At 36.6% G+C, this 26,128-nt stretch overlaps 3 protein-coding genes across 5 annotated transcripts; all 3 read left to right on the top strand.

The window, feature by feature from the left end:
- The first annotated feature begins 944 nt into the window (after positions 1-944).
- LOC135583425 (uncharacterized) lies at positions 945-2,371 on the top strand. 2 transcript variants are annotated; one of them, XM_065157791.1, is made up of 5 exons: positions 945-1,112; positions 1,216-1,287; positions 1,361-1,431; positions 1,555-1,748; positions 2,085-2,371. In XM_065157791.1, the coding sequence occupies exons 1-5, from the start codon at positions 1,063-1,065 to the stop codon at positions 2,217-2,219; spliced, it is 522 nt and encodes a 173-aa protein (XP_065013863.1). In that variant the 5' UTR covers positions 945-1,062; the 3' UTR covers positions 2,220-2,371. The 2 variants fall into 2 exon arrangements, with proteins under 2 accessions (XP_065013863.1, XP_009409288.2); XM_009411013.3 differs by having other exon boundaries at positions 949-1,112; positions 2,088-2,371.
- A 1,472-nt stretch (positions 2,372-3,843) lies between these two features.
- LOC135642303 (disease resistance protein RGA2-like) lies at positions 3,844-7,249 on the top strand. The gene has a single exon (XM_065158323.1). It carries the CDS (start codon positions 3,957-3,959, stop codon positions 7,134-7,136), a length of 3,180 nt encoding a protein of 1,059 aa, XP_065014395.1. The 5' UTR covers positions 3,844-3,956; the 3' UTR covers positions 7,137-7,249.
- Positions 7,250-9,554: 2,305 nt separating this feature from the next.
- On the top strand, positions 9,555-25,968 carry LOC135642724 (uncharacterized). Of its 2 annotated transcripts, XM_065159109.1 has the most exons (16): positions 9,555-9,696; positions 10,045-10,093; positions 11,935-12,028; positions 13,201-13,379; positions 16,450-16,500; positions 17,329-17,385; positions 18,180-18,300; positions 20,680-20,746; positions 20,852-20,893; positions 22,476-22,581; positions 23,407-23,517; positions 24,806-24,877; positions 24,960-25,061; positions 25,213-25,259; positions 25,357-25,384; positions 25,584-25,968. In XM_065159109.1, the coding sequence occupies exons 2-16, from the start codon at positions 10,076-10,078 to the stop codon at positions 25,674-25,676; spliced, it is 1,188 nt and encodes a 395-aa protein (XP_065015181.1). In that variant the 5' UTR covers positions 9,555-9,696; positions 10,045-10,075; the 3' UTR covers positions 25,677-25,968. The 2 variants fall into 2 exon arrangements, with proteins under 2 accessions (XP_065015181.1, XP_065015182.1); XM_065159110.1 differs by lacking the exon at positions 20,852-20,893 and having other exon boundaries at positions 20,703-20,793.
- Positions 25,969-26,128: the final 160 nt, after the last annotated feature.

Raw genomic sequence — 26,128 nt, 5'->3', positions numbered from 1 at the left:
TACGAGGTGTCATCCTTCATGGCGTTCATTGATTCATTTTTATCTGTACCATATTGCATGCTCGAGAAAATAAAAGAAAACATAGGATTTGAGGATGTTGATCCGTCACCCTTTAAAACAAATGTGTACATATTAGAATATCTACGCACAAAAAAAGTATATGCTGTTTCAGTAAGTAAATCTATGTGGAAAAATATATTATTAAAGTAGGATGTATCACGACGCTTAATAGCCTAAAATTATGTATTTGGTATTAATTGATGTAGTTAAATTACTAATATCGTGATCAAATCTAAGAAATCAAAAGAAAGAGAGAAAATAAGCGTCCACGTGTTGGTGGGTCACTGGAAAGCAAGCCTATTTGATGTTTGGTGATCCCCATCAATCTTCATTATTCTTGCATTATTGGGTGTTTGACGATGTTGTCTAGCGTTCACACTGGACGTAGTTCGTGCGTTGATCCAAAGACACAATACTACTCCCACCACTGTCATCACTTCTAAGTGCACGATCTGATTTCGGGACCCACTGTTTCGACGAGCTAGTTGTGTCATTTGACCTGTATCCCGTCCGAGTGTGTACAGCTTCATCACTGGGTAGCTGGTTTGCTCACGCAACGCACGTTTAGAGTGGCTGGGTGTGTTTCCAGTACGCTGTATCTGTATGGACAAGTTGTACATCGAACACGACGGTCCATTGGTTCAAATCAAAAGCACCTCTATGGGTCCCATGTTTTGATCCAATGATGTTCGAGTACAAGTGATCTCTTGTCAGAAGGAAACAGCTGAGCCATTTTCTCGTCCTACGCTATGGACAATAAGTCACTTGACCTCATGCGTGTCCCGATAAGAAATGTCACACGTACTCGAGTGCCGGAACCCAAAAGTAACCTCACCGACAGATATGGGCCCTACAGACTCGAAAACTTGTCTATGTTGATTGATCGAAGGCTCATTCGATGAGGTCAATCCGAGAGGAGGAGCAAACAACAAGGCTTAACCTACAAAGCCCCATGATCCAAAACCTCCCACTGATCTTGATCAGTTCATAGAGAAACCAGCAATGCAGACTTCCAGCACCGAAACCGAAGAATGGATTGAAGTGGAAACTAAGTATATCAGACGATGTTCCGTAGAAACTACTTGGCATCTTTTGTGTTTTCTTCTTCTATTCTTCTTTCAGTCGATATTTATGGTTGCAATATGATTAACGTAGAGGCACGAACACTGATGTCGATGTCGCTGGATCATCTGATTCTCGAACTCCTTTAACCAGCATCTCAGCGTGGTAAGCGACAAGTTTCGACTTGCACTCCCTTGTTTGCAACAATCTCATGAGGTTCTTGTGATTATTCTTAAAGGACTAGATGGGTGTTGGGCTCAGTTGTAGGCATTGCTGTGCCCCTGTACAGGAGAATTTTAAGGAGAGAAGGTGCTCAAACCATACAATGAATCCAAGTAGTTAGATTCATAAGAGTACATCTTAGCCATGTTTCCTTCCTTCACTGTTTGTACTAGCATCGTTAATTCGGAGATTAGGGATTCTGTGTTCTAGATGCCGTAGAGAAGGCTGCTGAGAGTGCTGCAGAAGCTGCGGAGAAGATCGCTGAGGTGACGGAGAAGATAGCTTCCGATGTTGCCGATGAACTCCCTGACGGTGGACGTCTCAAGGACAAGGCCGTGCAGGTCGAACAGATCTGTGAAGAAGTTGAGAAGGCTGCAGAAGAAGCTGAAGCCTTCATTCATAAGGTACTATGCGATCATAATTCATTCTTTCCCAAATGAACATCACTCTTGTTTGTTTGTATCTGTTCAGATTTAATGAGGTCACTGCTATGTATTTTAGTTGACAATATGAATGTGAGAGAAAATAGTAACAGGATAATGTTGAAGATTTATGCTAAGTTGTAGATCTGCATGATCATGTTCTTTACCATTGACTTCAATCATATGGGTTTCGGTTTTCTATCACTCAGGAAGATGGTATATCATATTTTACATAGACTACAGAGTTAAAAGAGGAGTTCTTAATGTTTTGATGAATGATGCTGATGGCATTTATGCCTTCTATTTCCCTGGCCAAAGCAGGTTGATCATGTAAAGGAAGAGGTGGACACAATGGTTGAGCCCATCATCGAGAAAGGAGAAGAGATAGAGAAAGAAATCCAAGAACAGGAGACCCCGACCAATTCAGGTGTGGATCAACCAAAAGCCACATGAAGAGCTATCTGTTTGTAAAATCTTCATGAACATTGAATGTTCAGAAGTACTCCTTTGTGCAATCATCATAGTTCCTATGCTTTCTGTACATAATATTAAGTTTCTGTTCACAAACTCCTCATGCTGATAAATAAGCTATCTATTTTTCTCAAGTCTGTGGCAGGAATTTTGCATCAATTCTAATAATAATATGGAAGAATTCCCCCAGCCAAATGCCAGATCGCGTATGCTGCACCTGTGCCATATGATTCACCAATGGTTTGGGATTTTTCCAACCCTGATATAGCCAGGCTGAATTAAGCTGAAGATGAGTTGAATTAGTCTAAAATATATTGACTGGTGGTGTATAAAATTGATTGAGAGAATGAATATAAATGCAAATTTAAATACGTATAGTTAAGAATACAATAGAATATGTTTTCTATGCAAGCAAATTCCTAAAAATGAAAACTCTAAAATTTTACTTTTTTCATATAGAGTACTCTCTTTTAGATTTATTTTCACAAAATATTTTTATTTTTCAAAAGATGAAATTACCCTTGACTTCCACCCCATTGTGACGAGCTATTGCGAGGCCTTGTCATCTCCGCTCTACCACGATGCCTAGGCACTTTTGTCGTCATTCGACTCTCATTCACAATGATACTTTTATTTCTTATAAAATTACACAATAGTACCATCGAGGTCATAAATGTTGTCGTCGATAATTGAAGATTATGCAATAGGATTAGGGAAAATGAGGGAGTAGCAAGGTTATCACATATATCGTACAGTGGATGCCCATGGATTTCATAGCGTAACAGGGACCTCCCTCCCTTCGTCCTATTATGATAACTTTTGTGCTTCTATTAAAGAAAGTTGGGGAAGGAATGTCATTGTGGAGGTCATTATTGTAGGGGCTATCATAGCGAGGGCAAACAAGGGAGCACCACACGAGGGTAAAGGCAAATGAGGACAGTCGTGTGGTAGTAAGGATAGAGGTGACAGGTGGTAGGGTAACGAGAGAAAGGTCAGGAGTAATATTATTTTTTAAAAAATACGGAATGCTATATTAGACAAAAAAAAAGCTTATTATTTAGAGTCCCTTTCTATTATTGATAACTCTCATATTATTGATAATTTTTTTATAAAAATAATAATTTTTTACTATTTATAACCATAATATTATCGTTTTTATCTTTTTCTTTTCTCCATAACCTTATGCTCCCTATCGATGTTGCGCTCATCGTCGACGCTAACACTCCTCCACGTGCTCCTTATCAACGTTGCGCTCAGAGGAAAAAAAAAAAAATGAAAAGAGGTTATTTAAGTTCATTTACAAATATATAATTTAAAAATATTAAAAAAAATAAATAATAAAAAGAAGATTACAAAATAGTAATTCAAGGGGTACCCTATAAAAAAAGAAGAAGAAAGTTTAAGATTTTTTTTTAAAGAATGTGCCTTTTCTATGTTATATATTTGTCATTTGTTATGAAAGATGTAAAAAAATTACCTTATACAGAAAGAAAAGAAAAGGACGGAGTGGTTTGGCGTTCGGGTTGACTCGGTCAGTCTCTTGCTTCCTTGTCATAAATTACCCTACTTGCATCTCCTCTTGGTGACGTCGTAGCTTAAAGTCCAAGCCAAAAGTCTCCACCGTCATTTGGTCGAACATTTATTTGCGTCCGGTAGCCTCAGGAGACAACAAGGTTTTAGCTTTGAGCTTTGCGGTGTCCTCCCAGTCTTTGTTCGACGATGGTAGCCGGGATCGCAGTGGCCTCGCTCGTCGCCTCTCCATTCATCGGCGTAGTGGTTAACAAGCTGGGCGCTGAGCTCTTCGAGGAATGGGGGCTGTGCAGAAGCGTCCAGGCCGACGCGAGGAGGCTGCAGAGCGTGCTGGAGACGATCCTGAACGTGCTCGACGACGCCGAGCAGCAACCCATCACCAACAAAGCCTTGCGAGGCTGGTTGACCAAGCTCAAGGACGCCGCCCTCGATGCCGATGATGTGGTGGACGACCTGCTGACCGAAGCGCTCCGGCGAAGGGCGCAAGACCGGAGTCGCATCTGTCGAACGGTACGCGATTTCCTTTCTTCTAAAAATCCGATGCTGCTTCGACACAAGATGGTTCACAGGATAAAGGATACAAGGGCGAGGTTGGATGAAATCGCAGATGAGAGGAATAGATTCAACTTGAACGAGGGATCTGTGTCTCACGGGGCTAATGAAAGGGAAACTTGTTCTGCTGTTGTCGAATCTGAGGTATACGGAAGAGACAATGATAAAGAGAAGGTAATAAACTTTCTGCTTGAAGTCGACAATGAGAAGGACTTATCGATTCTTCCCATAGTCGGACTGGGGGGAATTGGAAAGACGACGCTTGCGCAGTTAGTGTACAATGATGAGAGGGTAATTTCACAATTTGATGGTAGATTTTGGGTTTATGTATCTGAAAATTTTAGTATCATTGAAATTATAAGGTCTATTGTCAGATCTCCAAGAAATTACAGTGATTTGCAAGCCTTAAAGCTTCAACTTCAAGCATTACTGAGTTGGAAGAGGTACTTACTTGTGCTAGATGATGTGTGGAATGAGAACGAAATGATTTGGGAAGATCTGAAGGTTTTGCTTAGATGTGGTAAGCAAGGAAGCAAAATAATTACCACAACACGAAGTGAAACAGTTGCCAGAATCATGGGGACAGTCACGCTGCACAAAATGCCAATGTTATCTTTTGAACATTGCTGGCTTTTGTTCGAGCAGAGGGCATTTAGGTTGGTTAGGGAAGAAGAGAAACCTAGATTTGTGGAAATAGGAAAGCAGATCGTTGAAAAGTGTGGGGGATTGCCTCTAGCAGCAAAGACTATTGGAAGTCTGATGGGAAGCAAGAAAAAGGAAGTCGACCAGTGGTTAGCTATCAGTGAAAGTGAATTGTGGAGATTGCCCGAAGATGAAAATGGAGTATTACCTGCTCTAATGTTGAGTTACAATCATTTACCATCTTATTTGAAATCATGCTTCGCTTATTGTTCAATATTTCCAAAAGACTATGAAATTGAGAGAATGAATTTAATTCAATTATGGAATGCTGAAGGATTCATTGAAAAAAATGATTGTTCGATGCTTGCTGAAGCAGTCGGTAACCAATACTTCAATGATTTGGTTTGGAGATCCCTTTTTGAGGTGACAGAGAAGGATGAGTACGACACCATAGTTAAGTGTAAGATGCATGATTTAGTGCATGATCTTGCGTGTAGTGTTACAAAAGTTGAGTCTTCAGTCATTGAAGTGGGTAAGAAAAGTATTGTCCCCAACAGTAGTCACTACTCATTGTTAGTCTATGATTATCGGAAGAAGCTACCAATGGCTTCTGAGCTTACATATCAAATGAAAAAATTAAGATCATTCATATTATTAAGAAAACAGTGGTTTGCTTATGTAGATGATAAGAACTGTATGGACTTTGTCTCATATATGATATCAACTCAACCTAATCTACGGGCACTAGGTCTTGGTGGGAGTAAAATTCAAGTATGGCCTGGTAGAATAAGCAAATTAAAACATCTGAGGTACCTTGACCTGTCAAGTACCAGAATTAAAATATTACCTAACCACATTGTTAGGCTTTACAACTTGCAGACATTGAACCTGCAAGATTGCTACCATCTTCAGAAGCTTCCTGCAAGCATGAGGCACATGATTAACCTCCGACATCTTGACATCTCAGGATGCAGCAGCTTGATTCACATGCCGCTTGGTATGGGACAATTGAGCAACCTGCAAACTCTGCCAATGTTCATTGTTGGCATGGAGGATGGGCGTAGGATCAATGAGCTTGACCAACTAAACTTGATAAGAGGCCGGCTCAAGATCAAGAATCTCAATAATGTGAATGATCCAATGGAAGCTCTGAAAGCAAACTTATTCACAAAGACGAGCTTGCAATCTTTGAAGTTGAGTTGGATGGTAAAATTTAATGGGAGAGCGCCATCCTTATCGGCAGATGATGTACTTGAGAAACTTAAACCTTGTTCTAATCTAAGAGTGTTGACTATGAAAACTTTTCCAGGAATCAGGTTCCCAGGTTGGTTGACGAATCACACAGAACCATCGTCCTCCTTTTTTCCTTATCTGGTGAAAATCAAGTTGGAAGATTTTGAAAAATGTGAATGCCTTCCACCACTTGGATTATTGCCATCTCTTAAGGAACTAAGCTTGATTAAGCTTACTGGTGTGAAGAGAATTGGCATTGAGTTGTACGGAAATGGCGGCACATTCCCCTCCTTAGTTCAACTTGAGATATCTGATATGCCAGATATGGAGAAATGGTCTACAAGTCCAACAAATGAAACAACTGATGCGAGGATGCTATTTCCTTGTCTTAAAATGTTGACTGCAAGGGGCTGCCCAAAGTTGGAAGTAGAACCATGCTTTCCACCTTCGGTTGAGTCATTAGTTATTGAGGATTGCGAGAATCTATTATCAGCGAGGAGCCTACAGGGATTGTCCAAGCTACGGTCATTGGACTTTGGTGGTTACGTAGCATCGCCATCTGCATTTGATGGACTGCAAAACCTTACTGTTCTAGAGCTGTTAAGAATTGGGAGTTGTGATGGACTGACTTGTATGCCAGAGAGTTTGATGCAGCATCACATCCCATCTTTTCAATCACTTAAACTGATAAATAACAGTAACTTGAAATCTCTTGGTGAAGGAAGGGATCAGCAGCCTCCTTCTCTCTTCACCTCCCTCTGCCATCTGGAAATAGAGGCAAGCCATAGTTTGACTGCTTTGCCAGAGTGGATTCAGTACCTGCCGTTGCAGAATCTCAAAATCAGGGGATGTTCCCAGTTAGAGGGCCGTTGTCAGAGAGAGACAGGCGAGGATTGGCATAAGATTGCACATATTCCTTGCATTACCATCGAATCAACATGAATGCTATGCAGATAGTTCAGAGATCAGCCTATTATCTACAATGACCACCACCACCAAGTTTAGAGTTGTTACTGGAAAGCTGCATCCTGTCCAGCTAGCTTTAGTATGCTTCTGTGAGTGCCTCATGCAAAAACCACCTTTGTTTCCCTTCTCTGATGTATAATCTCCACTTCTGTTAGTTTCCATGATCCTATTTTTCAGTATCACATCAAGAAACAAATCCATTTCAAAATGCTACATAAATTTTGCTCTCACTCTCAGGTAGAAAATTTCTCTCTTCATTAATTTCAACAAAAAAAAAACTCCTGAATCTTTTGCAAGGAAAAGCAAGTGCATCATTTATTTCTTTATAGAAAGCAACCAATGTAGATAGCAGGTTCCTACAAATTAAGTTTTATCATGTTATCTTAAATTATTTAATGTCATCTGGTTCATAAAGCACGAGTGAATTGCAATATAATGTTTATTTTGGTTATTTTGTTTAGCTAAAGTGGCTCTATATGACAATTTAATACTGCAAGTTATTGGAAAGTAAAACTAGAAGGTCTGTTTGAACTTAGGTAAAGAAAGATCTAACCTGCTTGAAAGAATCATATGACTGTTTGATCCATATCATCAGCAACATCTTCATGATTGCTTGTGTGTTGTAAGTAGCTGTTTTGTCCACTATATATATTTTTTATCATAAGACAGCACAAACACTTCACTGCTGTGATTTGAAATCCCTTGTTTAACATTGGAACCACAACTAGACAAATCATTTCCTCATTGAGGACACTGCAGATGCTTTTGATTGACATAGCATTGAATTAACAATTAACATATCCAGCATTAACAGGATTTTGTTCCCTGTCTGTGGTGATCTAACAACTTAGTGGAGCTTTTGTCATAATTTGTTATTTTGTTTGTTGAAACAATACTTCAATGCTAATAAGAATATGTTTTGGATCACCATGAAAATATGGAGCAAATAACGAGTGTCACCATTTGACTTTGCTTGCCTATCATGTCTCAGTTTCCCTCATAGCTAACAAAGCACAATGGAATTTCCCCCAAACTGCACCTACTGGCTGATCTAATTCAGTAAAATGTTAGGATGACTAGAAATTATAGGTTAAAGGCTGTGTTAGGATCTTATTCCATGTTTTATCATTTCAGTACCTTCATCCGACAGCTTCATAGGTACATAGATTGGCATACTTCATTCATCAGCCAGGTTACCATGTCTCAGGAGCCTTTGATTCTATCTTATTTTCTGTAAAGAATGATTTGAAATCATGTGACTGCTTAATCATTGACATTCTTTTAACATTCATCTGGTTCTTTCTGTTTTTGCTATTAATAGCGTATGTCATATTTGGAGTTCTTGTTCATGGTTCTTAAGGAATTTACTGTCTTTTCTGCTTAGAATTTTCAGTAGCAGCTTTGGCCTAATTCATGAAACTTCTCCAAAATTAGCTGCCTTCTCTTTAAGGTCTAAAATCAACGTTGCTCATGGATTACAACAATTTTCTTGCCCTATGCTCATCATTACGAAATTTGTTAGATCTGTATATATTCATTTACACATTGTATTTGTGTCTTTGCAGAAAAAAGAGTGGATATAGCTCCCCTTTCTAGCCATGAACTATATTGAAGGAAACAAGAGGCTCATAGAATGAACAGCAAAAGGAATCTATTGCACCATGAAAAATCATATTTCTCGAGATATTGAAAAGAACCATGGTCAGGGTCATCTTGACGGAGTTCAGAAGTCATGAAAACAATTACAACCTCATAAAATTTCTATCCTCCCTACTCTTTTTTGCCCTTTGCAGCAGGGATTATCACATAGCATATGTTGGTAAATGATTGCTCGGTTGTCGTCGTTGTTAGATGCAAGTCTTTATGTTCACATATACTCTCTTTGCAATGCATCTTGCTGCTTTGTTTTTTTTCCTTATACTGAGTTGATTGTCATTTGATTGTTCAAGCGACATTAATACCCTTTACAGGCCAGATATGATGATAAACAATTAAAAAAATCTTTTTTAGATTTTATGTTCAGAATATTTTTTCTTAACTAATAATGAAAGCTTTGGATGAATATTAAAAGGAAGGGTGTATCTGAAAGATTGATGTACATTCTTTAATAAGAATTATACGGACAAATATACTATTTTCAAACCTTACAAAAATAGATATATAAACCCTTTCACCAAAGATAATCCAAGCAAACGCATGAACAATGCATCGCGAACCCATTGGTCGACGACTGTCGGCACCACTTGGTGGGACCCACCACGAGTCTTCGGTTTAAACAATCAGAACCGTTCATCTCAAAACCAAGGGTGTCAGTGGGAGTACCCTTGGAACGGCCAAGATCAGTCCATCCTCCTCGCGCTAAACATAATGGAGCCGTTGTCTCGACCTCGAACGCCATCGTTCATCCTCGGCTTTAGCCGCCGCGAGAGCTTTCGAAGCCCCACCGCGAAAGGGGAGAGCGAGAGAGTGGGAGTTGTTCAGGGCGTCCCCGCTTCCTACTTCCTCTTCGACATTAAGGGCTGTGATTTCACGCTAGGTTTGGATCCCTTCTCCATCCATCCTCTCTTCAACTTGCATCAGATGCTTGGCACCTCGATAGAATTTCAAGAAAATGTTGCAAAGATGCTTCTTTTCTTTTTGACTTCAGGTTTCTTGCCTTTTTTGGTCACTGTTGTGGCGTTCATGATGTTAATATCATGTTTCATTTGCTTCTGTTTTGACTATGGGTTGTTGGGGTTATTTGTATTATTTTCTTGTCCCTCTCCATGGACACGCGCAGAGATATCTTTATGCGATTTTCCGTTTGTGTTTTGTTTTATACGAAACTACAAGCTTCTCCGCTGGATGCATCTTTACAACTAACTACGTGGGTTTCTGCTTGCAGAGTGAAGCCATTTGTGTGTATTTTCTTGAAGATGGCGCTTAAATTTGAGGTAATGGGTCGATTTCGGTGTTACATTTTGTTCCATTATGGTCTTCTACCGCTATCCTCTTTTTAACATGGATAAGTGACTGGGGCGTAATATTACTCTATTGGTCTAGATGAATTTATTGAGCGAGTTCGAATCTCCTCTTAATAATCTTATTGATGATTATAGGTTATAAATACTTGTTATTTACATATTTTATTCTTTTATTGATGAAGATCCTTGAATGCTGAACTAAACGTGATCAACTTCTGCTGCTCCATTGTCCATAGGTGTAGCAAAAAATCCCCAGGAGCAGCAAAGTTCTTAAATAAATACATTTTCTTCTTCTGAAAGGACCCTTCTTAGGTTAACGATAAGAAATATGTGAATTGATGCAGACCCTATATTGTAGGACTGAGTCCCTGTAAACGATTGAAACTAAAAAAAACGTTTGATGAAAATAAAAATATATATTATACAAGAGTAGGTATTGGTCGGCTTTTCCACCAGGGAAACTATGTTGTGAAGCACCATAAAATGTAGCAGATGCCGATAGTCCTGAAAAAGGAACAGAGAACTATAATTTTATGTTAGTTATTGGAAAGGATATAAAGTTTTATGTGTCATAATATGCTTATAAGTGCTTAAACAGGTTTGTTAAACACTAATCCATCATGGAAATAATGTTATGTCAAATCTAATGCTTAATAATAATTTTTTTTATTATTCCTTGGTAAACATAGTAGACTTTAAAATTAACTTGTTTGTAAAATTGGAACAGGATCAAAATCAACCAAGGGTGATAACATTAGGACCTATCATATAATTTGAATTAAATCAGTGAGATAAAATCAACCAAATTTTTTATATATTCTTAAAATTAACTGAATTTTTTTATAAATCAGTGAGATAAAATCAACTAAATTTTTTATTAAAATAAAGGAAATTTTCATATATTCTTAAAATTTAAAATAGTTTTTTTTTAAATTTGATGTCGTTTTGGTAAAAGATAATTCTAAACAAATATTTAGAACCTAGAAACTAAAATTTAAAATATTAGGGATTTTTAAAAAATTTTAGTATAATTTTTTTTTACAATTTTGTTAACTTTAGAACTAATTTTAAATTAATTTTTCACAAAACTTTGCTATTGGCTTATCCACATACCTAACTGCCTTGTTAATTGGGATGGCCTCAAGGTCAAATGTGAAACTCAAATTCTAAAATTTTTAGTTGTGCAATAGTTAACTCATTGATTAAAAGGTAGTTCTAGGTGACCCTAAACTAGGGAAGGAATAGGTCAGGTTATGTTGTCCTTTCATCTGAGAATAATAGGTTGAATAGAACCAGATCTGACTTTTTTGGGTTGTTTGTTGACCATTTAACCAATCGATTATGGGTCAGGAGTAGATTAACTAGGGCTGATGAGCAATTGTTAAGAGTAGCACTAAGCCAAATTTAAACAAAACTGAACTACAGGCATCCTTTTCTTTCATTTCTGCAACCCTTTGGTGGTCTTTATAGCTGACAGGTGAAGTTCTAACTGTCGTCTTGGTGGTAGTAGGTTTAACAGGATAAATCCACATTAATTATGTGCTGGAATGTTTTTTTCTTCTTAGTGACATTTTACTAGGAATAAGTTATGTTTATAACTATTTGTGGACAGGAAAAGTTTGAAGTTGATAGAACTTGGTTTAACCAACCATCGCTAGATAAATAGTATCAACACAGACTTCTTCAAAGCACTTATTACACATTCTCTTCTATCACCTTCCTATTGTTTTTTAGTGAATGAGTTTAGGGCTGCCTACAAGTTTTGCCTCGCTATCTGTATCTTTCCTTCACCAAATCTTCTATATTTCCAGGTGCTAGGAAAATTTAACCGAGCTCGTGCAGCACGATTAACACTCCCTCACTTTATTTGTCAAACACCACTTTTTATGCCTGTTGGAACTCAAGGTATGATTTTCACAATTCTGTGACATTGTATTTTAAATTGGAAATCCTTTTTCGGCAACACTATTTGTAATTTATGGTAGATGCTCTAAACATATACTCATTTTCCAGCTCTATATGAAGTAGCTCACTTTTTTTTTCTACTTTAGAGTGTTTTATTGTACAAATTGTTTAAGTTGTAATGACATTATGAAGAAATACCATCCAGGTTCAGTTATGATTTTTTTTATTTTATGACAGTGTTCTTGTAATGACATATACTCTTTTATGTGCTTTTTATGCAACTGCATTGTGATATCTTATTTCTGCTAAATTTGTAATAGATTCTGTTTATTGGGGTGCATGCTCCATAAGCTGGTGTGGTAATGGAGTGAATGAAGTTATCATATGGAACCTTGCTGCATATTTCTGGTGATGGACAAGTTTCTGTCTCATTTTATTCTTACCTTAGGAACACTCCTAATAATGAGGAATTTTGCAACCACTCCACAGTTGTAGAATCCTTTAACTTTCCTAGAAATGTGGAAACCTCCAGCTACTCTTTAACAGAAAATACTAGAAAAAAATACAAGTTAACAGATAAGAATGTAGTCACACATTCTGTCAGACAGTTCAAATGAAAAAATATTTAATGCATGATTTACTCTTTTTTCTTTTAGGAAAAGGATGGGGTAATTATCATTTATGTATATACTTAAGAATGACAATGTATAAAACTATAAATTATATACACTTATGTCAATTCATGTAGTATGGCTGTCTCGTATATCATGGTTGACTGAATTTAAGAAAAGTCACACAGATTGTTTTAAATTTATGACTTAAATATGCGATGAATGCAAAAATATATCACGCTTGATACCCAAATAGCTTTTTAAAATAAAATTGACTCTTAACTCTGCAAGTTTATTCACTTAAAATTAATGTGGCTTGATCTTGTGCTAGTAAAGCATAACAGTCAGCATTCCTACTGTAGTATAATATCACAGGGTGGTGTCTTGTTAATGACCTGAAATTGTATTCCATTGGGTGTATGTTGACTTTATGACAAGCCCTGAGCACTGCATAGGGTGCATCATTAGATTGAGCCTCATGCCACTGTTATGATGGTGTGGTATGTGCAATTCTTTGTGATTCCTATCATACATCTAACTCTTTTATTGTTTGTTTGGCAGGTACAATAAAGGGTTTGACTAATAACCAACTGGAGGAAATTGGCTGCCAAATCATACTTGGAAATACCTATCACCTTGCTCTTCGTCCTGGTGCTGAGTTGATCGATGACTTGGGCGGTCTTCACAAATTCATGAACTGGAAAAGAGCACTTCTTACTGACTCGGGTGGTTTTCAAATGGTTGTCAATCTCCTGGAACAATATTCACATATTAAAATGCCCTATTTGGTTCTCTGGATCAGTTATTGCATCACTTTTTATTTCATTTATTTATGTTTTTTGCATAATGTTATATTTATATGTTTTGTAGGAAAATCTAGGGGTGATATCACATGCGCAACGGAAAAACATAAATTTTTCAAAAAGGTGTTCATCGTTATGCGAAGATTGATGCGTAAAAACCCACGAAACTTAAATCTACGTATGAGATAGATGTGTTTTACCTAGGGCGATCGTATATCCCTGAATCCCTATATATCTGTAGAAGAAGATGAAGGAGGTCAAGCGTCATTCTCTCTAGCGGTGATCCACACAGCAGAGCCGCAACGACTTTCCTCTAATCGTTGCCTAAATCTTCATATCTACTATCTGAGGAGGAGAAGGAGAGAGGAGAATAGGAGGTGACAACCAAGAAGCCTCTAGCCTATGGGTCTTTGGTTCCCTTCTATTTATATAGGTATAATGTCTACTTAACCATAGTGGATCCTACCTTATTGGGTATTGGATCTTCATCCAACTACCAAAGCCTCTTAGATTAGTGGATCTCTATTTAATAATCTTTCATTTGTTTTTATTGGATCTCATCCATAGGATCCAATAATTCATGGGCTTATTGGATATCTAATAAGATAGGGGCTTCGGCGGATATCTCATATCTCTACTCGTCGCAATGCCTACCATATGTGTGTGACCCTCTAGGCCCAATATCGAGCTGGCCGTGAGTCATACTTGTCAGAACTTCTTCTGACTCAGTGAATTATTATCTTCATAATAATTCACTCGACTCATCGACTGCGGACGTATTAGGCCACTACGCTGCAGCCTTCAGACGATACAGGGGAATCCAATCCTTTAGGTCTGTTTGTCCTCAGTTACCGTGTACCTATAGTCCCTAATCCATATAATATCCCAGAGACCGTATACCGGGTATGGTGCTATCAGTCTCATACAGTTTCTATTCGAGTCTCGTTCTAATCGGATTCTTTCGGAGAACTCTTTCTCTCTCAATCCGAATGACCATGGCCAGGGATTTGTCTGAGCAAGAACACATGAGATGTTTCTCTCATGACACCAAGAGCGGATGATTCTCTATCGATACTCAATAGCCCTCGTAAGGTTGATTGTCACTCCCGATGATCGGTCGTGCTAGATCTGAAACTTCCAAACCTATAAATCCGATATCAAAGAGTAGAGTACCCATACAGGACATCCTTGGTGTCTCAAGTCTAAGGACCAGGTACACCACTGGGACAACAAAATCACTGTCTAACAATGAGGTATCATTAACCATCCAACATTCCATGAGCGGATCAATCAGTGAACTCATTCTCCAATGAACACCTGCACTATAGCCCTAGTGTCCCCACACGAGCAGCTATGAGACCAACTGCCTTCATCATATGGACGGGTATACAACATACCAGTCTATCTGGTTATCTCGGTGCCCCTCTCGAGTAACTTATGATCAGGATTATTTAGGGTCTGTGTTTAAAGGTGAATCGGTCTCATTGTCATCGTCTTATTATAATCCGATTCTCATCGCACAGATCTATGGACATCATACTATATATATATATATATATATATATATATGCAACAAGTAATATAGAGTGATAAAATGCTAAATAATATAATAAACAAAAAGAATGTGTACCATGTCACACGTGCCATCACTCACGTGATTGACTTGCACGGCACCTATGACTAGCATCCTCTATACTACTATTATTGGAGGATATCCTCTTCCAAAATTTTGTTTTGTATTATGACTACTGAACAACCTAAATATAGTTAATTTTTGCTAAATAAAACCAATTCTTTTTTGTGAGTTTTTGTAAAGAGACTAAAGTACTTAACTTTTAATAAGACTGGTTAGTTAGTGCTGATGAACCAGCAGAAGTACATTGAATTCCACTATTAGATGCCTTTTTTGTTGCATCTTCTTGTGAGTTATTTTGAAGACTTTTTGTTCCTTATAAAATCCTTTTCTTTTTCACTTGATTAATCAAGAATATAGCATATTTTCTAGAATGTGGTTTCTTGAAATTCAATTGAATTTCTCCATTGTAAATTTTGAGAAGCTGATAAATATAATAGTAAATGATGGCCACCATTATGTATATAAGCACTGATATTTCAGTAGCAAAAGAACGAATCTAAAGGGTTGATCTGTTATCTTAAAGAGATTTGTAGTTCCTAACACTGAGTCACTTTAGTTGCTATATAAACAAAAAGATCAAACTTTTGGTTAAAGTTGTCTATCTACTAGATATTGAAGTTGCAGTCAATGATTAAAAAGCAGTCTGACTGGGCCAAGCCAATTGGAATTTACCAGTCTGATCAGGATCAAACTGGGAATTATGTCTTGGTTCAATTCAAAACTGGGCTTAGTGCCGAGTATCCTTACATAACGTGTTCTATGCATATATCCCTAACATGTTTGTCTGTCCAATCTGACACCTGCTGGATTAATGTCTGGTAGTTTAACATAGCATTTGCATGTGCCTGTGCAAGTGTCACATGACCCAATGGACCATGGATAGGAAGCTTAGGATACTTTTATCTTATGGATTAAATTTAATTGATAACCTGTGGCCTCTTTAGTTGTGTACCTTAGTATTCAAGAACTTAATAGAAGTCTTGATTGATACAGTGCTCAATATGGTGACTAATGAAGGTTGAGTCTTTTTTCTTTAGACAACAATTAGGCTAATCCTAATTTAAACAGAAGGGTTATTGAAAGTTGTTCTATATCCAGTTTATCTCTCTGTATTAAGCATGTGCCACAACATGTCATGTCTTTGGCTCGATTCATCATCGTGTATACTTGTCTATTATTGTATATTTTTCTCCAGTAGAATTGGTATTATATTGTATTGAAGAATTTACTCTGACTTGATTAGTGCTTATTAGATAAATATCTTTGTGATAGAAAGCAGTTTGGTTTTAGTTTTACAAGATAACATGGTCTTGATTGCTAATTATTTTTTAGATTTGAAATTTGACCAAATTACTTGTATTGCTTTTGCAGGTTTCCTTGTTGCATTTGGCTGACATTACTGAGCAGGGTGTGACATTTCAGGTAAGAATTGAAATTCATTTAATAATCATATTATTGATTCTTGTGATGCAATGTTTATCCAGATAGCGATTACTGTTCCAGCATAAGAATATTGTAATGATTAATGCATCACAGAAATTGTAATTATTAAGCATATAAAAATTGTAAGTTATTATGAAAAATGCATAAAAAAGTGATGCAGTGGTACTGATTGTGCACTCAAATCTTTATTAAAGAGTTGGACAGGCTTCTTTTGTTGCTCTGTTTCTACAGTTTTTAGACATATGGGCCCGTTTTGTATGTTTATCTCATAGGTATTTCCTATAATCCCTAGGTTTCTAGCCAAACACCTCTAACTCCTGCCTAAGAAGTTCCATCCTCAGAATATTTTACCCTCAAATCGATTTGAATTCTGAAACTCCGTTGGTGTGAGGGTTTTATAGAATTTTTAGCTGAACACCTCTAACTCCTGCCTAAGAAGTTCCATCGCCAGAATATCTTACCCTCAAATCAATTTGAATTCTGAAACTGTCTGGTGTGGGGATTTGATTTGAGCCAAAAACTCAATATTTCACCCTCTTAGTCTCAGGATTTTAATCCTAAAGGTGCCTATGCATGCTTAGAATTCCACTATTGAACACAATTTAATCCTTGATTGTAACTTGAAAAAACTCCTACTTGGAACTTTTACAGAAATCTCATAATTTCAAATTCCTGTACCAGATGGGCTTTAGTAAATATATAATCATTGTTATAAATATGAACATAGTTATTTTTTTATCTTTTTTTTTCAACTGCTTTATATTTCTCTTTGAAATCACATGGTTTTCCATTGCTTCTCTATGTCAGTCTCCTGTTGATGGAAAGCCTATGCTTCTAACACCTGAAGAGTCGATACAAATACAAGTAGGTAAACCTTTGCAAGTAGCTAAACTTTTTTTTTGTGCTTTAGTCCTACAAGTGGCATCACTTTTAATATTTATATTCCATTTTTTCTTATTTGATTGTTTGCACTGACAGGCTTATCAATGATCTTATACAAATTGAATACCCCCTACTGTCCTTTTGATAGAGTATAAATGTTGTAACTTGTAACCCAAGTTTTATTTAATTAATTCCATTTGATTGATAACTTAATTCAGCAACTGGGTGGCATTTATGGGTGTCACTTTGGGATTGTTGGGCTGGAGTGGTAAACAAATATTCCAGCAATTTGTGCACATTTTATAGTTAACCCAACCTTGGATCAAGTTCTGAGTTTTAGGTTATAGTTTTCCTTGAATTTTTGTTCCTTTTTCTTGGTTTGAAGGGTTGGTTCATTTGGATTTTATGATGCAAGCAGGTTTTGAGTCTAGCAAAGGATGATAGATATATATTTTGTGTCCATACTTTGTTTCTTTTGAGATGGTGGTGGTGTTTCACAGGTTTCTTTTGAGAGAATGTGTAACTAAACAACAAATTGTTAGGGTTACTGTTATCATTACCAAGTGTTGCTGCTCGGCATGTAAGGTTGCCAATAATGGTCGTTCAACTCTTTGGCAATCTTACAAAATGCAAGAGTGATTAATCAGTTATTGTTCCCTTCATAACCTTTGCTTGTTCATGTCCATGAATACTTAATTCTTTCTACCCTATTAATTTAATGACTTCTTTATATGTGTATATGACTATATATCTATACTATGCAAAAAAAATTGCAGAATAAGATTGGAGCTGATATTATCATGGCACTAGATGATGTTGTGAAGACAACCATTACTGGTCCGCGCATTGAAGAAGCTATGTACCGTACCCTTCGTTGGATAGATAGATGTATAGCTGGTATGCTCAACTTACAAGATGATTTATTTTTTGAATATGTTATTATGTTTGATGGGACAGATCAAAGCAATGTTCGCCGTTTGTAATGTATTGAACTAATATGTAGTGGTATTTAACAGAAGTATTAACTAACACCTAGCCCTTGCAAAATCATAGGTAACAAACACAGAAAGAATGGAGAACATCAAGATTGGCATGTACTATCACTATGTTTATGCAAAATTATGTGTAAATTTGTTGCTAATTACATAAGCTTGGTATAATTTGTAAATATACACTTGATTAGGTCTATATTACATGAAAGGTAACAGAAAATTAAATTGAAAGTAAAAAGATAGAAAATAATATAGTTCAATATTAGTAAAGTGCTTTGCAGTAAGGATATAGTACATGCTTGATAGCTTCACAAACATTTGTTATTGTTAAATAATAACAGAAACCTAACATACAAAAATTGATGTATTAATTGCTTTGATTTTGTTCATATAACACATGAAAGGTGACAGCTAATGGTCAAACGAAGTTGGTCTATATGATTGTGATATAATAACAAAAGATAAAAAAACTTGATTACATCCACAGCAAGTGTAATAAGAGGCAGTAAGATCATAAATTGTAATTTATTTGAAGGGATTTATTGAAAGAATGAGGGTATAAGTTAGCATAAGATCATAAATCACATCAACATGATAAGTTAGCATAAATGCAGAAATCTTTAGCTAAAAAGAATGAGGGTATAAGCAAACATGCAATTCCCATCCATTTTTCATTTAAAAGCCTATTTCCATTTATTGCAAACATGCAGGAGTCAGTATAGTTGTTTTTAATGAACATTTTAGTGAGATTAATTGCACAACAATTATTGAATAAACCCTGTTCAGAACATCACTAGTGCAAGGTATGTACTAGAATTTGTATGATGTTTAAAGGTAAAATTCAACATACTTTCACAAAAGGAAAGAAAAAGAATAAACTATAGGAGAAGAGTGAGCAAGCAATTTACTTGCTCGTATTGTTGAAATGTTCTAGCTTTAGATCTCTGCTTTATTATAAACATCTAAAACCATTGAATGCAATCTTGGGTACTGGACTCATACTGGTCATTGACTGCACCAGTGTCGGTACGGTCCATGCTGGCATTGCAACACATGGAATCCTGGCATGTACCACAATACTGTTTGACTTGGGAGGGTGGGAAGGAAAAGGGAAGAAGAAAGGAGAAGGAAGAAGGAAGGGAGAAACGAGGAGGAGAAGTACTATTAGAGAAGAGGCGGGTGGATGGGTGGCGGCAGATGATGAGGAGAGCGTGACATGGAGAGGGAGATGGCTTGCAAAACACAAGCCCTAAAGGCATCAGGGCCTTCAAAGGAATAAGAAACCCATTAAAGAAAGAACAGATAAAACCAGCCCATTTCATATCTTGGTGCATGCTCGGACCAATACATATCATATATTATTGTCAATCTTTCACACTTTTAGCACTCAAACAAGACATATCAAGTTGTTTTAGAAACAATAAACTTTTTAAACAGTTTATGTTACACTGTTATGCAAAAGACAGTATGTGAAGTCACTGCACCAAGAAAAATTTGCTTTCGCATTACTTGTTGAACTTTTTTTGAAGTACCAAATATAGGCTTAAAGAAGTTGGAGAAACTGCATTATTCATAACTTGTAGAAGAATTTAGCCATCTATTATCGACAAATTTTTGTTCACAACACTTTTAATATGCAAACAAAATGTTGCTTTTTTGAAATATAAAACTATCATGCATGAAACAGATTATGTGAAGTCACTGCAACAAAATAATGCTTTTGTATTATTTTGTAATCATTAATTTCATTATAACATTTCTTTTTTCACTAGAGCACACCATTGATTCGATCATAGGTCAGTTGGTACTTCCCAATCAAATAGTATCTTTGGTTGGACAATGGTCGTACTACATTCAGCAAATCATAGGATTTGTGTAACTATCATCACATTGTATATACTCGTAGCTGACTTGCAATATTATCTGTTGAAGATACTAATTCTTTGGTTGCTGTACTGGTTCTCCTGAATTCCTCGTGTTTATTCTTTGACTGGGACACAAAGCTTGTCTTTTTATTAAACAAAATAGTGAAGAGCAGGAGACTTTGATTTCAATGATCATACATATTGTTGATCTCAGTATATCATAAATAAGTTACACAAATTGATGATCTCGTATGTATTTCTCATGTATATTTTGCTATACGTATTAATGTATTCTTGCATTTGGACCAAGTAAACTTATTTTTGGTTAAAAGCATAACACAAGTTTTTGTGATAATTCTTTTTTTAATAGTAAATTTGTTATTTTTTTACTGTGATATGCTGGGTACATTTAACAACAGCTCATAAGAGACCTGATGCACAGAACTTATTTGGAATTGTTCAAGGAGGATTAGATCCAGTTCTGAGGTGAGCTGTATGGTGCATTTGAAAGATGGCATGCAACCAAATTTAATGTATGTCCTTTTTGTATCTTGTAGAGTTAAATCAATACTAATAAGCTTGTATTTCCAGAGATATATGTGTCAGAGGTTTGGTGGATCGCAATTTACCAGGGTAGGCTGAACATCATCCATGTTAAGTTGTTGCTGATTGTTATTACTGTGTTTAATCTTTAAATTAACTTAAGATAACCCCAAATAGCTGCAACATGAATTGTTGTGTTTCACTAATTTGAATCAGGACAGTCTTGTTAGCTAGAGATGTGGAAATTTGAAACTCTTTACATATACCATAGTTCTGAAAGTTTGAAACAACAGAGTTCATTTTTTTTCCATGCCTTGCTTCTTAAGTTGTTATGACTTGACTATTTTTTTGCTTTATAACTAATTTACTATACTTGTTCACTCTTTAATTGAAAGTTTCTGAATCATTGTGAAAATTTGGAGAAGTTGAAATTCTTAGAATGCTCCATCTTCAGATCATCTCCTTGGATTCTTCTCAATGTGTAGTCTTAAATTTATGTGGGTCTCAATTGAGGCAATCATTCACTTAAGAGGAATTCTCACTTCAAACACTTTTTTTTGTGGTATTTCAGTTTGTATCTTGCTTTATTAAAATTTACATCTCGCCCCTAGATTTCCCAACCTAATCACAATTTAACATTTTAATGCTAGCTACTAACATAGAGAGCTCAGCCCAAGGTTTAGTACTGGTCTGATACCAAATTCCATGACTTGTTGGATCAGTATGACAGGCAATACACTGACCCATACCATCCAGGATCAAATAATAAAAAATTATAAATGGGCAGTATGTGTACTGGTATCAAGCTATAAATTTTGAAACTGGTACTTAACTGGACTGATCAGTACCTCACAGGTACAAATCAGTGCAATTGGCATTTAAAATTTTGGTTTAGCTAACCTTTGGATTTAGCAAATATTTAACTTGGTAAACCTTTAGCAATTTAGCCAATATATAATAAACCTTGGTTTATAACATATCTTTCAAGAAGCCTTAAAACTAACTTTAAACCACTGAATCAATTTGAATATTTTACTTGTGTCATGCAAGAAAACTTTATGGTTCTTGAATGCTATAGCATCAATACATGTGGTCTGTGCCATAGTTAGGTTGTGCTATCATAGATATTGCCTATTGCCCAGTATGACCAATTTATCATAATTGTCAATCCATAGAACTCACTAGAAAGAGACACGGTTTAGCTCTCAAATCTGTTTGTAGTTTGGTTGAAGCACAAATTTTGTTGCAAAGCTTGCCAGAGAGGAGAGAACAAGCTTTTCGAGAGTGAGAGGTGCAGTGTGACAAAGTTTCCTAAGAAAGAAATAATATTGTAATGAAAGGGGAAAGGATAGTGTAATGGGGTAGTTTTAGACTTTTAGGTATATGACCTGACACTTGAACTTGTCAAGAGTTTTAGTCTGGTTGTGTTTTTCAAACTTAGGTTTTTCTGAGTTTCTAGAAACAAACCCAAGCATGTCCAAGTTCAGTCTCAGAAAATACAACAATCCCATGTAAGTAAAGATTTTGGTGTTGGATACCTGGGCCTTTTGTCGTACATATCTGGCTTGGAATTGGTTCATTCTTCTATTTATCATACAACAACCTATTTTTCTATATGTAGAAGATTAGCCATTTGACAACAAACAGCTGATCTTGCTTCCTACTGTGACAGCTATGCTATTGGTGGTCTTGCAGGCGGTGAAGATAAAGATTCTTTTTGGCGTGTTGTTGCACAGTGCACTGCTGCATTACCAGAAGATAAACCCCGATATGTGATGGTATAGCTTTTAAATCAAATTTTCTCACTTTCAATAAAGATCAGCTTTGTGCATATGTGGATTCGTGGATGAATTCTTAAACACAAGGTTCAATGAAACTGAAATATAGATTGTTGAGATGAACTGTTTCGAGTGATCTTTAGCTTCTAGAGCGAACAAGACTGGCAAGTTCTGGAAGCTCCTTTTATAGTCACCAAATCATCATAAATTTGAAGGCTATATAATGATACCAAACATGTTGAAGATTAAGATGCTTATATCATGATCAGCACTCCGGGTATTTTGTCATATATTTAAATAATTAGTTTGAAGCACCACACTTTTTTCAGTGACTTGATGCCTAAGGTGTTTTCAGTTGGTGAAATCTGGAATTTTGGAGGATATAGATCAATTTGTACAGTTAATCACCAATTTAGATGCCCATTTATTGGATCTCATATTTGATGATCTAAGTTGGATCCATCCCCCCCCACACACATGAAACATAGATTACGTGTATGGACATCTCTTTCTCCATACTTGATAAGAATACCTCTGCGTGCTCAATTTGTACAGTTAATCACCAATTTAGATGTCCATTTATTGGATCTCGTATTTGATGATCTAAGTTGGATCCATCCCCCCACATACACATGAAACATAGATTACGTGTATGGACATCTCTTTCTACATACTTGATAAGAGTACCTTTGCAGGCTCAAATATATTAAGATCTGTATTTTTTTTTTGTATTTGCATATGTTTGATATGTGTCTGTATGCATTTCGATTAGTTAAGATCTGTATGCTTATATATTTTACTCCTCGGCATGAAAATAATTCACAGGGTGTTGGCTATCCACTTGATATTGTAGTTTGCAGTGCTTTAGGTGCAGACATGTATGACTGTGTTTATCCTACACGAACTGCTCGTTTTGGCACAGCTCTTGTTCCTGAGGTTAGCCTGCTAAATTTTTTTTACAATTCATGTAAATATTGGTTATTATCTCACAAGCATGCCAAAAATCTCATACACTAGAATTTTTTTAATATTATGTTCTAAAATTGCTTTAAGATTCAAAGATCAGATAAATAGAGTAGAAGCTGGGCACAAGGTTTTCAATTTTAGTTACCGAATCAGAGCTGTTCCATGGCCGGTCCGGTATGAGTCTGGTCCATTTCAGTGTATCGACCTATGATATGCCAGAACATACCATGGTTTCAGTCTACTGGGGGTAGGATGAAGGAAGAGAAAGAAGAGGAGAGGAGTTGTATCGGAAACAAGGTGGATGCGGCAACTGCCGGATGTGCAGGCAGCTAGCACGCGGGCAATAGAGAGAAGATGCTCGTGAGGAGCCACGAACCCTAGAGCATCAGGCGAGGGGTCATTTAAAAGAAAAGAAAACAATGCTTAAACAAAAACTAGACCGGAACGTCCGAAATAGGACGGTCTGCATACTAGTTCATGCATGGACCAGTAGACACCCATCGGTATGGACTGGTCTAGGCGAAATTGATTTCCTTAGAAAGGACCAAACATATAGGAATTAGGAAATTACATTCAAGACATCGGGCATTGCTCACTTTGTTCAGGGTACTGATTTTTTGTCTGTTGTTCTCCATTTGCCATATTCATTTGTTTAAGTCATATATTCTACCACATGAATCTGAATGAAACAACAATGGAAAGGTTGCTTTGTAACTTCGGTGACCAGGATTCTGCTCATGAAATCAATCTCTGTTTGTAGTGACAACGTTTCTTGCATTGGCCTTCTCTAAATTTCCACATTGGCAGGAGCATCCTGAAAATGTGCTGCCTTTTCTTATTTAGAGGGTAGGATGGGTAAATAAATACACACTATAGTGTGATGTATTGTACATTGATCAACTGAATTGGAAAGGTATGTGGATGAGCTGTGGCATCTAGTCAAATGAAGCTATCCTTTAGTCCAAGCTCATTGTGTGTTCCATTTGTAATTGTTGCGATAATACTTTTCTGCCACTGTCAATGTAGTTTTGTGTTTCCTTGCCATCTCAGAAGCCAAAATATATGGATTAGCTCTGGTCAGATGATCCAGTTACCATGTTGTCAAAAAATCTTTAACCAGGAGCATGTTCATCTAGATCACTTTGGCAATTATTTTTTATGTATCTCAGTGTGATATTTTGCAAATTGCAATATTCCATCATCTTTTACTTTTGTCTTATGAAGGAGCTGATTGTGCTTTTGTTTCTTCCTTATGTAGGGGGTCTTGAGGTTGAAAAACCAAGCCATGGCCAACGATGAACGACCTATTGATTCAACATGTACATGCATGGTAAGGCTCCATCTGACCTTCCTTGATGAATAATGTCAAAAACTATTACACGGTGGAATTGACCAGTTACTGTTCTTTGCAGGTCTGTAGAAATTATACACGAGCTTACTTACATTGTCTTGTCACAAAAGATGCAATGGGCTCCCAGCTAGTGTCCTATCATAATTTGTCATATATGATGAGGGTAAAGACACTGCTTGTCTCGAAGCTGAGATATGTTTCTGATCATATATAAATATATCATTGCATGTGACAAGATTACAATGTTTATGTGCATGTACTTCTTTGACATCAGTTTCCTGCAACTAATATCTGGTAATATGCTCCTCCTGCAGCTTAGTAAGGATCTTCACACATCATTAGTGGAGGGCCATTTTCCAGAGTATGTTGTAATTCTTTTTCCCAATGGAGTGTCATATATATTTACATAAAACAGCATTGTAATTTAATTGTCTTTTTTTTTATACTCGCTTCTTCAGGTTTGTACGAGGTTTTTTACATGCACAGGTCTGTTCTTTTTCCTACTTCCACTATGAAACATACTCCATCAACCCTCTTTTTTTCCTTGTCTTGTGGTGTTTAAATTCCTCATTAAACTTCACTCAATCAAAAGGCAATGACAAAAAAATTATGAATCATGCGTAATATCTACGATCTTGCTTTAGGCGGTTTGGCACTAACTTGCTTCTTTTTTTGTTTTTTACAGTTTCCGAAAGGTAATGTCCCAGAGTGGGTATGCAATGCAATGGAGGTTGCAGGTGTTGACATCTCTACCTGCTGTGCTCCCATAACTTCATGACATGATTAGCCAAAAGTATAATACAAGGCCCGACTGATGAGATTAGTTTCTTACACAGATTAGACATTCATTAATCTCCATTATTTCTCTCACACCAAGATTCTTTAGGCTGCAGCATCAGTTTTGTATAAGTATGCTGCTCGAGTAGGAAAACAAAAGCACAACCAGGAAGTTGTGTGCATATTGTTCCAGGGGCCATCGATAGCCCAACGCTTGGCATCGTTGCTAAGTCAAAATCAACTTTATATTGTAACACCTTTGAGAAATTAATCTATGGTTTTGTTGGTTCCCAGATTCTGAGTTTGTGTTTCTTTTGGATCCAAGAGAAGGTGATATTTGATTTCAGTATTTTGCATATTGATAAAGAGAGAACCTTACCAGTTAGTTAAAATTACCTTCACCATGCTTCTTTCTCTAAGAACATAAATTCTTTTAGAGCAGCAAAGATAGAT

This window comes from Musa acuminata, chromosome BXJ3-7 (assembly GCF_036884655.1).
Source record: "Musa acuminata AAA Group cultivar baxijiao chromosome BXJ3-7, Cavendish_Baxijiao_AAA, whole genome shotgun sequence".
In the NCBI taxonomy this organism is placed as follows: domain Eukaryota; kingdom Viridiplantae; phylum Streptophyta; class Magnoliopsida; order Zingiberales; family Musaceae; genus Musa; species Musa acuminata.
Note: the sequence above shows the minus strand (reverse complement) of the source record. Positions and strands in the feature narration are given on the sequence as shown.

Bases quoted from the DNA above. Each gene is read 5' to 3' on its own strand.
- LOC135583425 (XM_065157791.1), top strand. From the start codon at position 1,063: ATGCAGACTTCCAGCACCGAAACCGAAGAATGGATTGAAGTGGAAACT. The intron at 1,288-1,360 runs GTAAGCGACAAG...TTATTCTTAAAG, and splicing joins TTAACCAGCATCTCAGCGTG to GACTAGATGGGTGTTGGGCT. The intron at 1,749-2,084 runs GTACTATGCGAT...CCCTGGCCAAAG, and splicing joins CTGAAGCCTTCATTCATAAG to CAGGTTGATCATGTAAAGGA.
- LOC135642303 (XM_065158323.1), top strand. From the start codon at position 3,957: ATGGTAGCCGGGATCGCAGTGGCCTCGCTCGTCGCCTCTCCATTCATC.
- LOC135642724 (XM_065159109.1), top strand. The intron at 12,029-13,200 runs GTATGATTTTCA...TTTGTTTGGCAG, and splicing joins TATGCCTGTTGGAACTCAAG to GTACAATAAAGGGTTTGACT. The intron at 20,747-20,851 runs GTGAGCTGTATG...TTGTATTTCCAG, and splicing joins GGATTAGATCCAGTTCTGAG to AGATATATGTGTCAGAGGTT.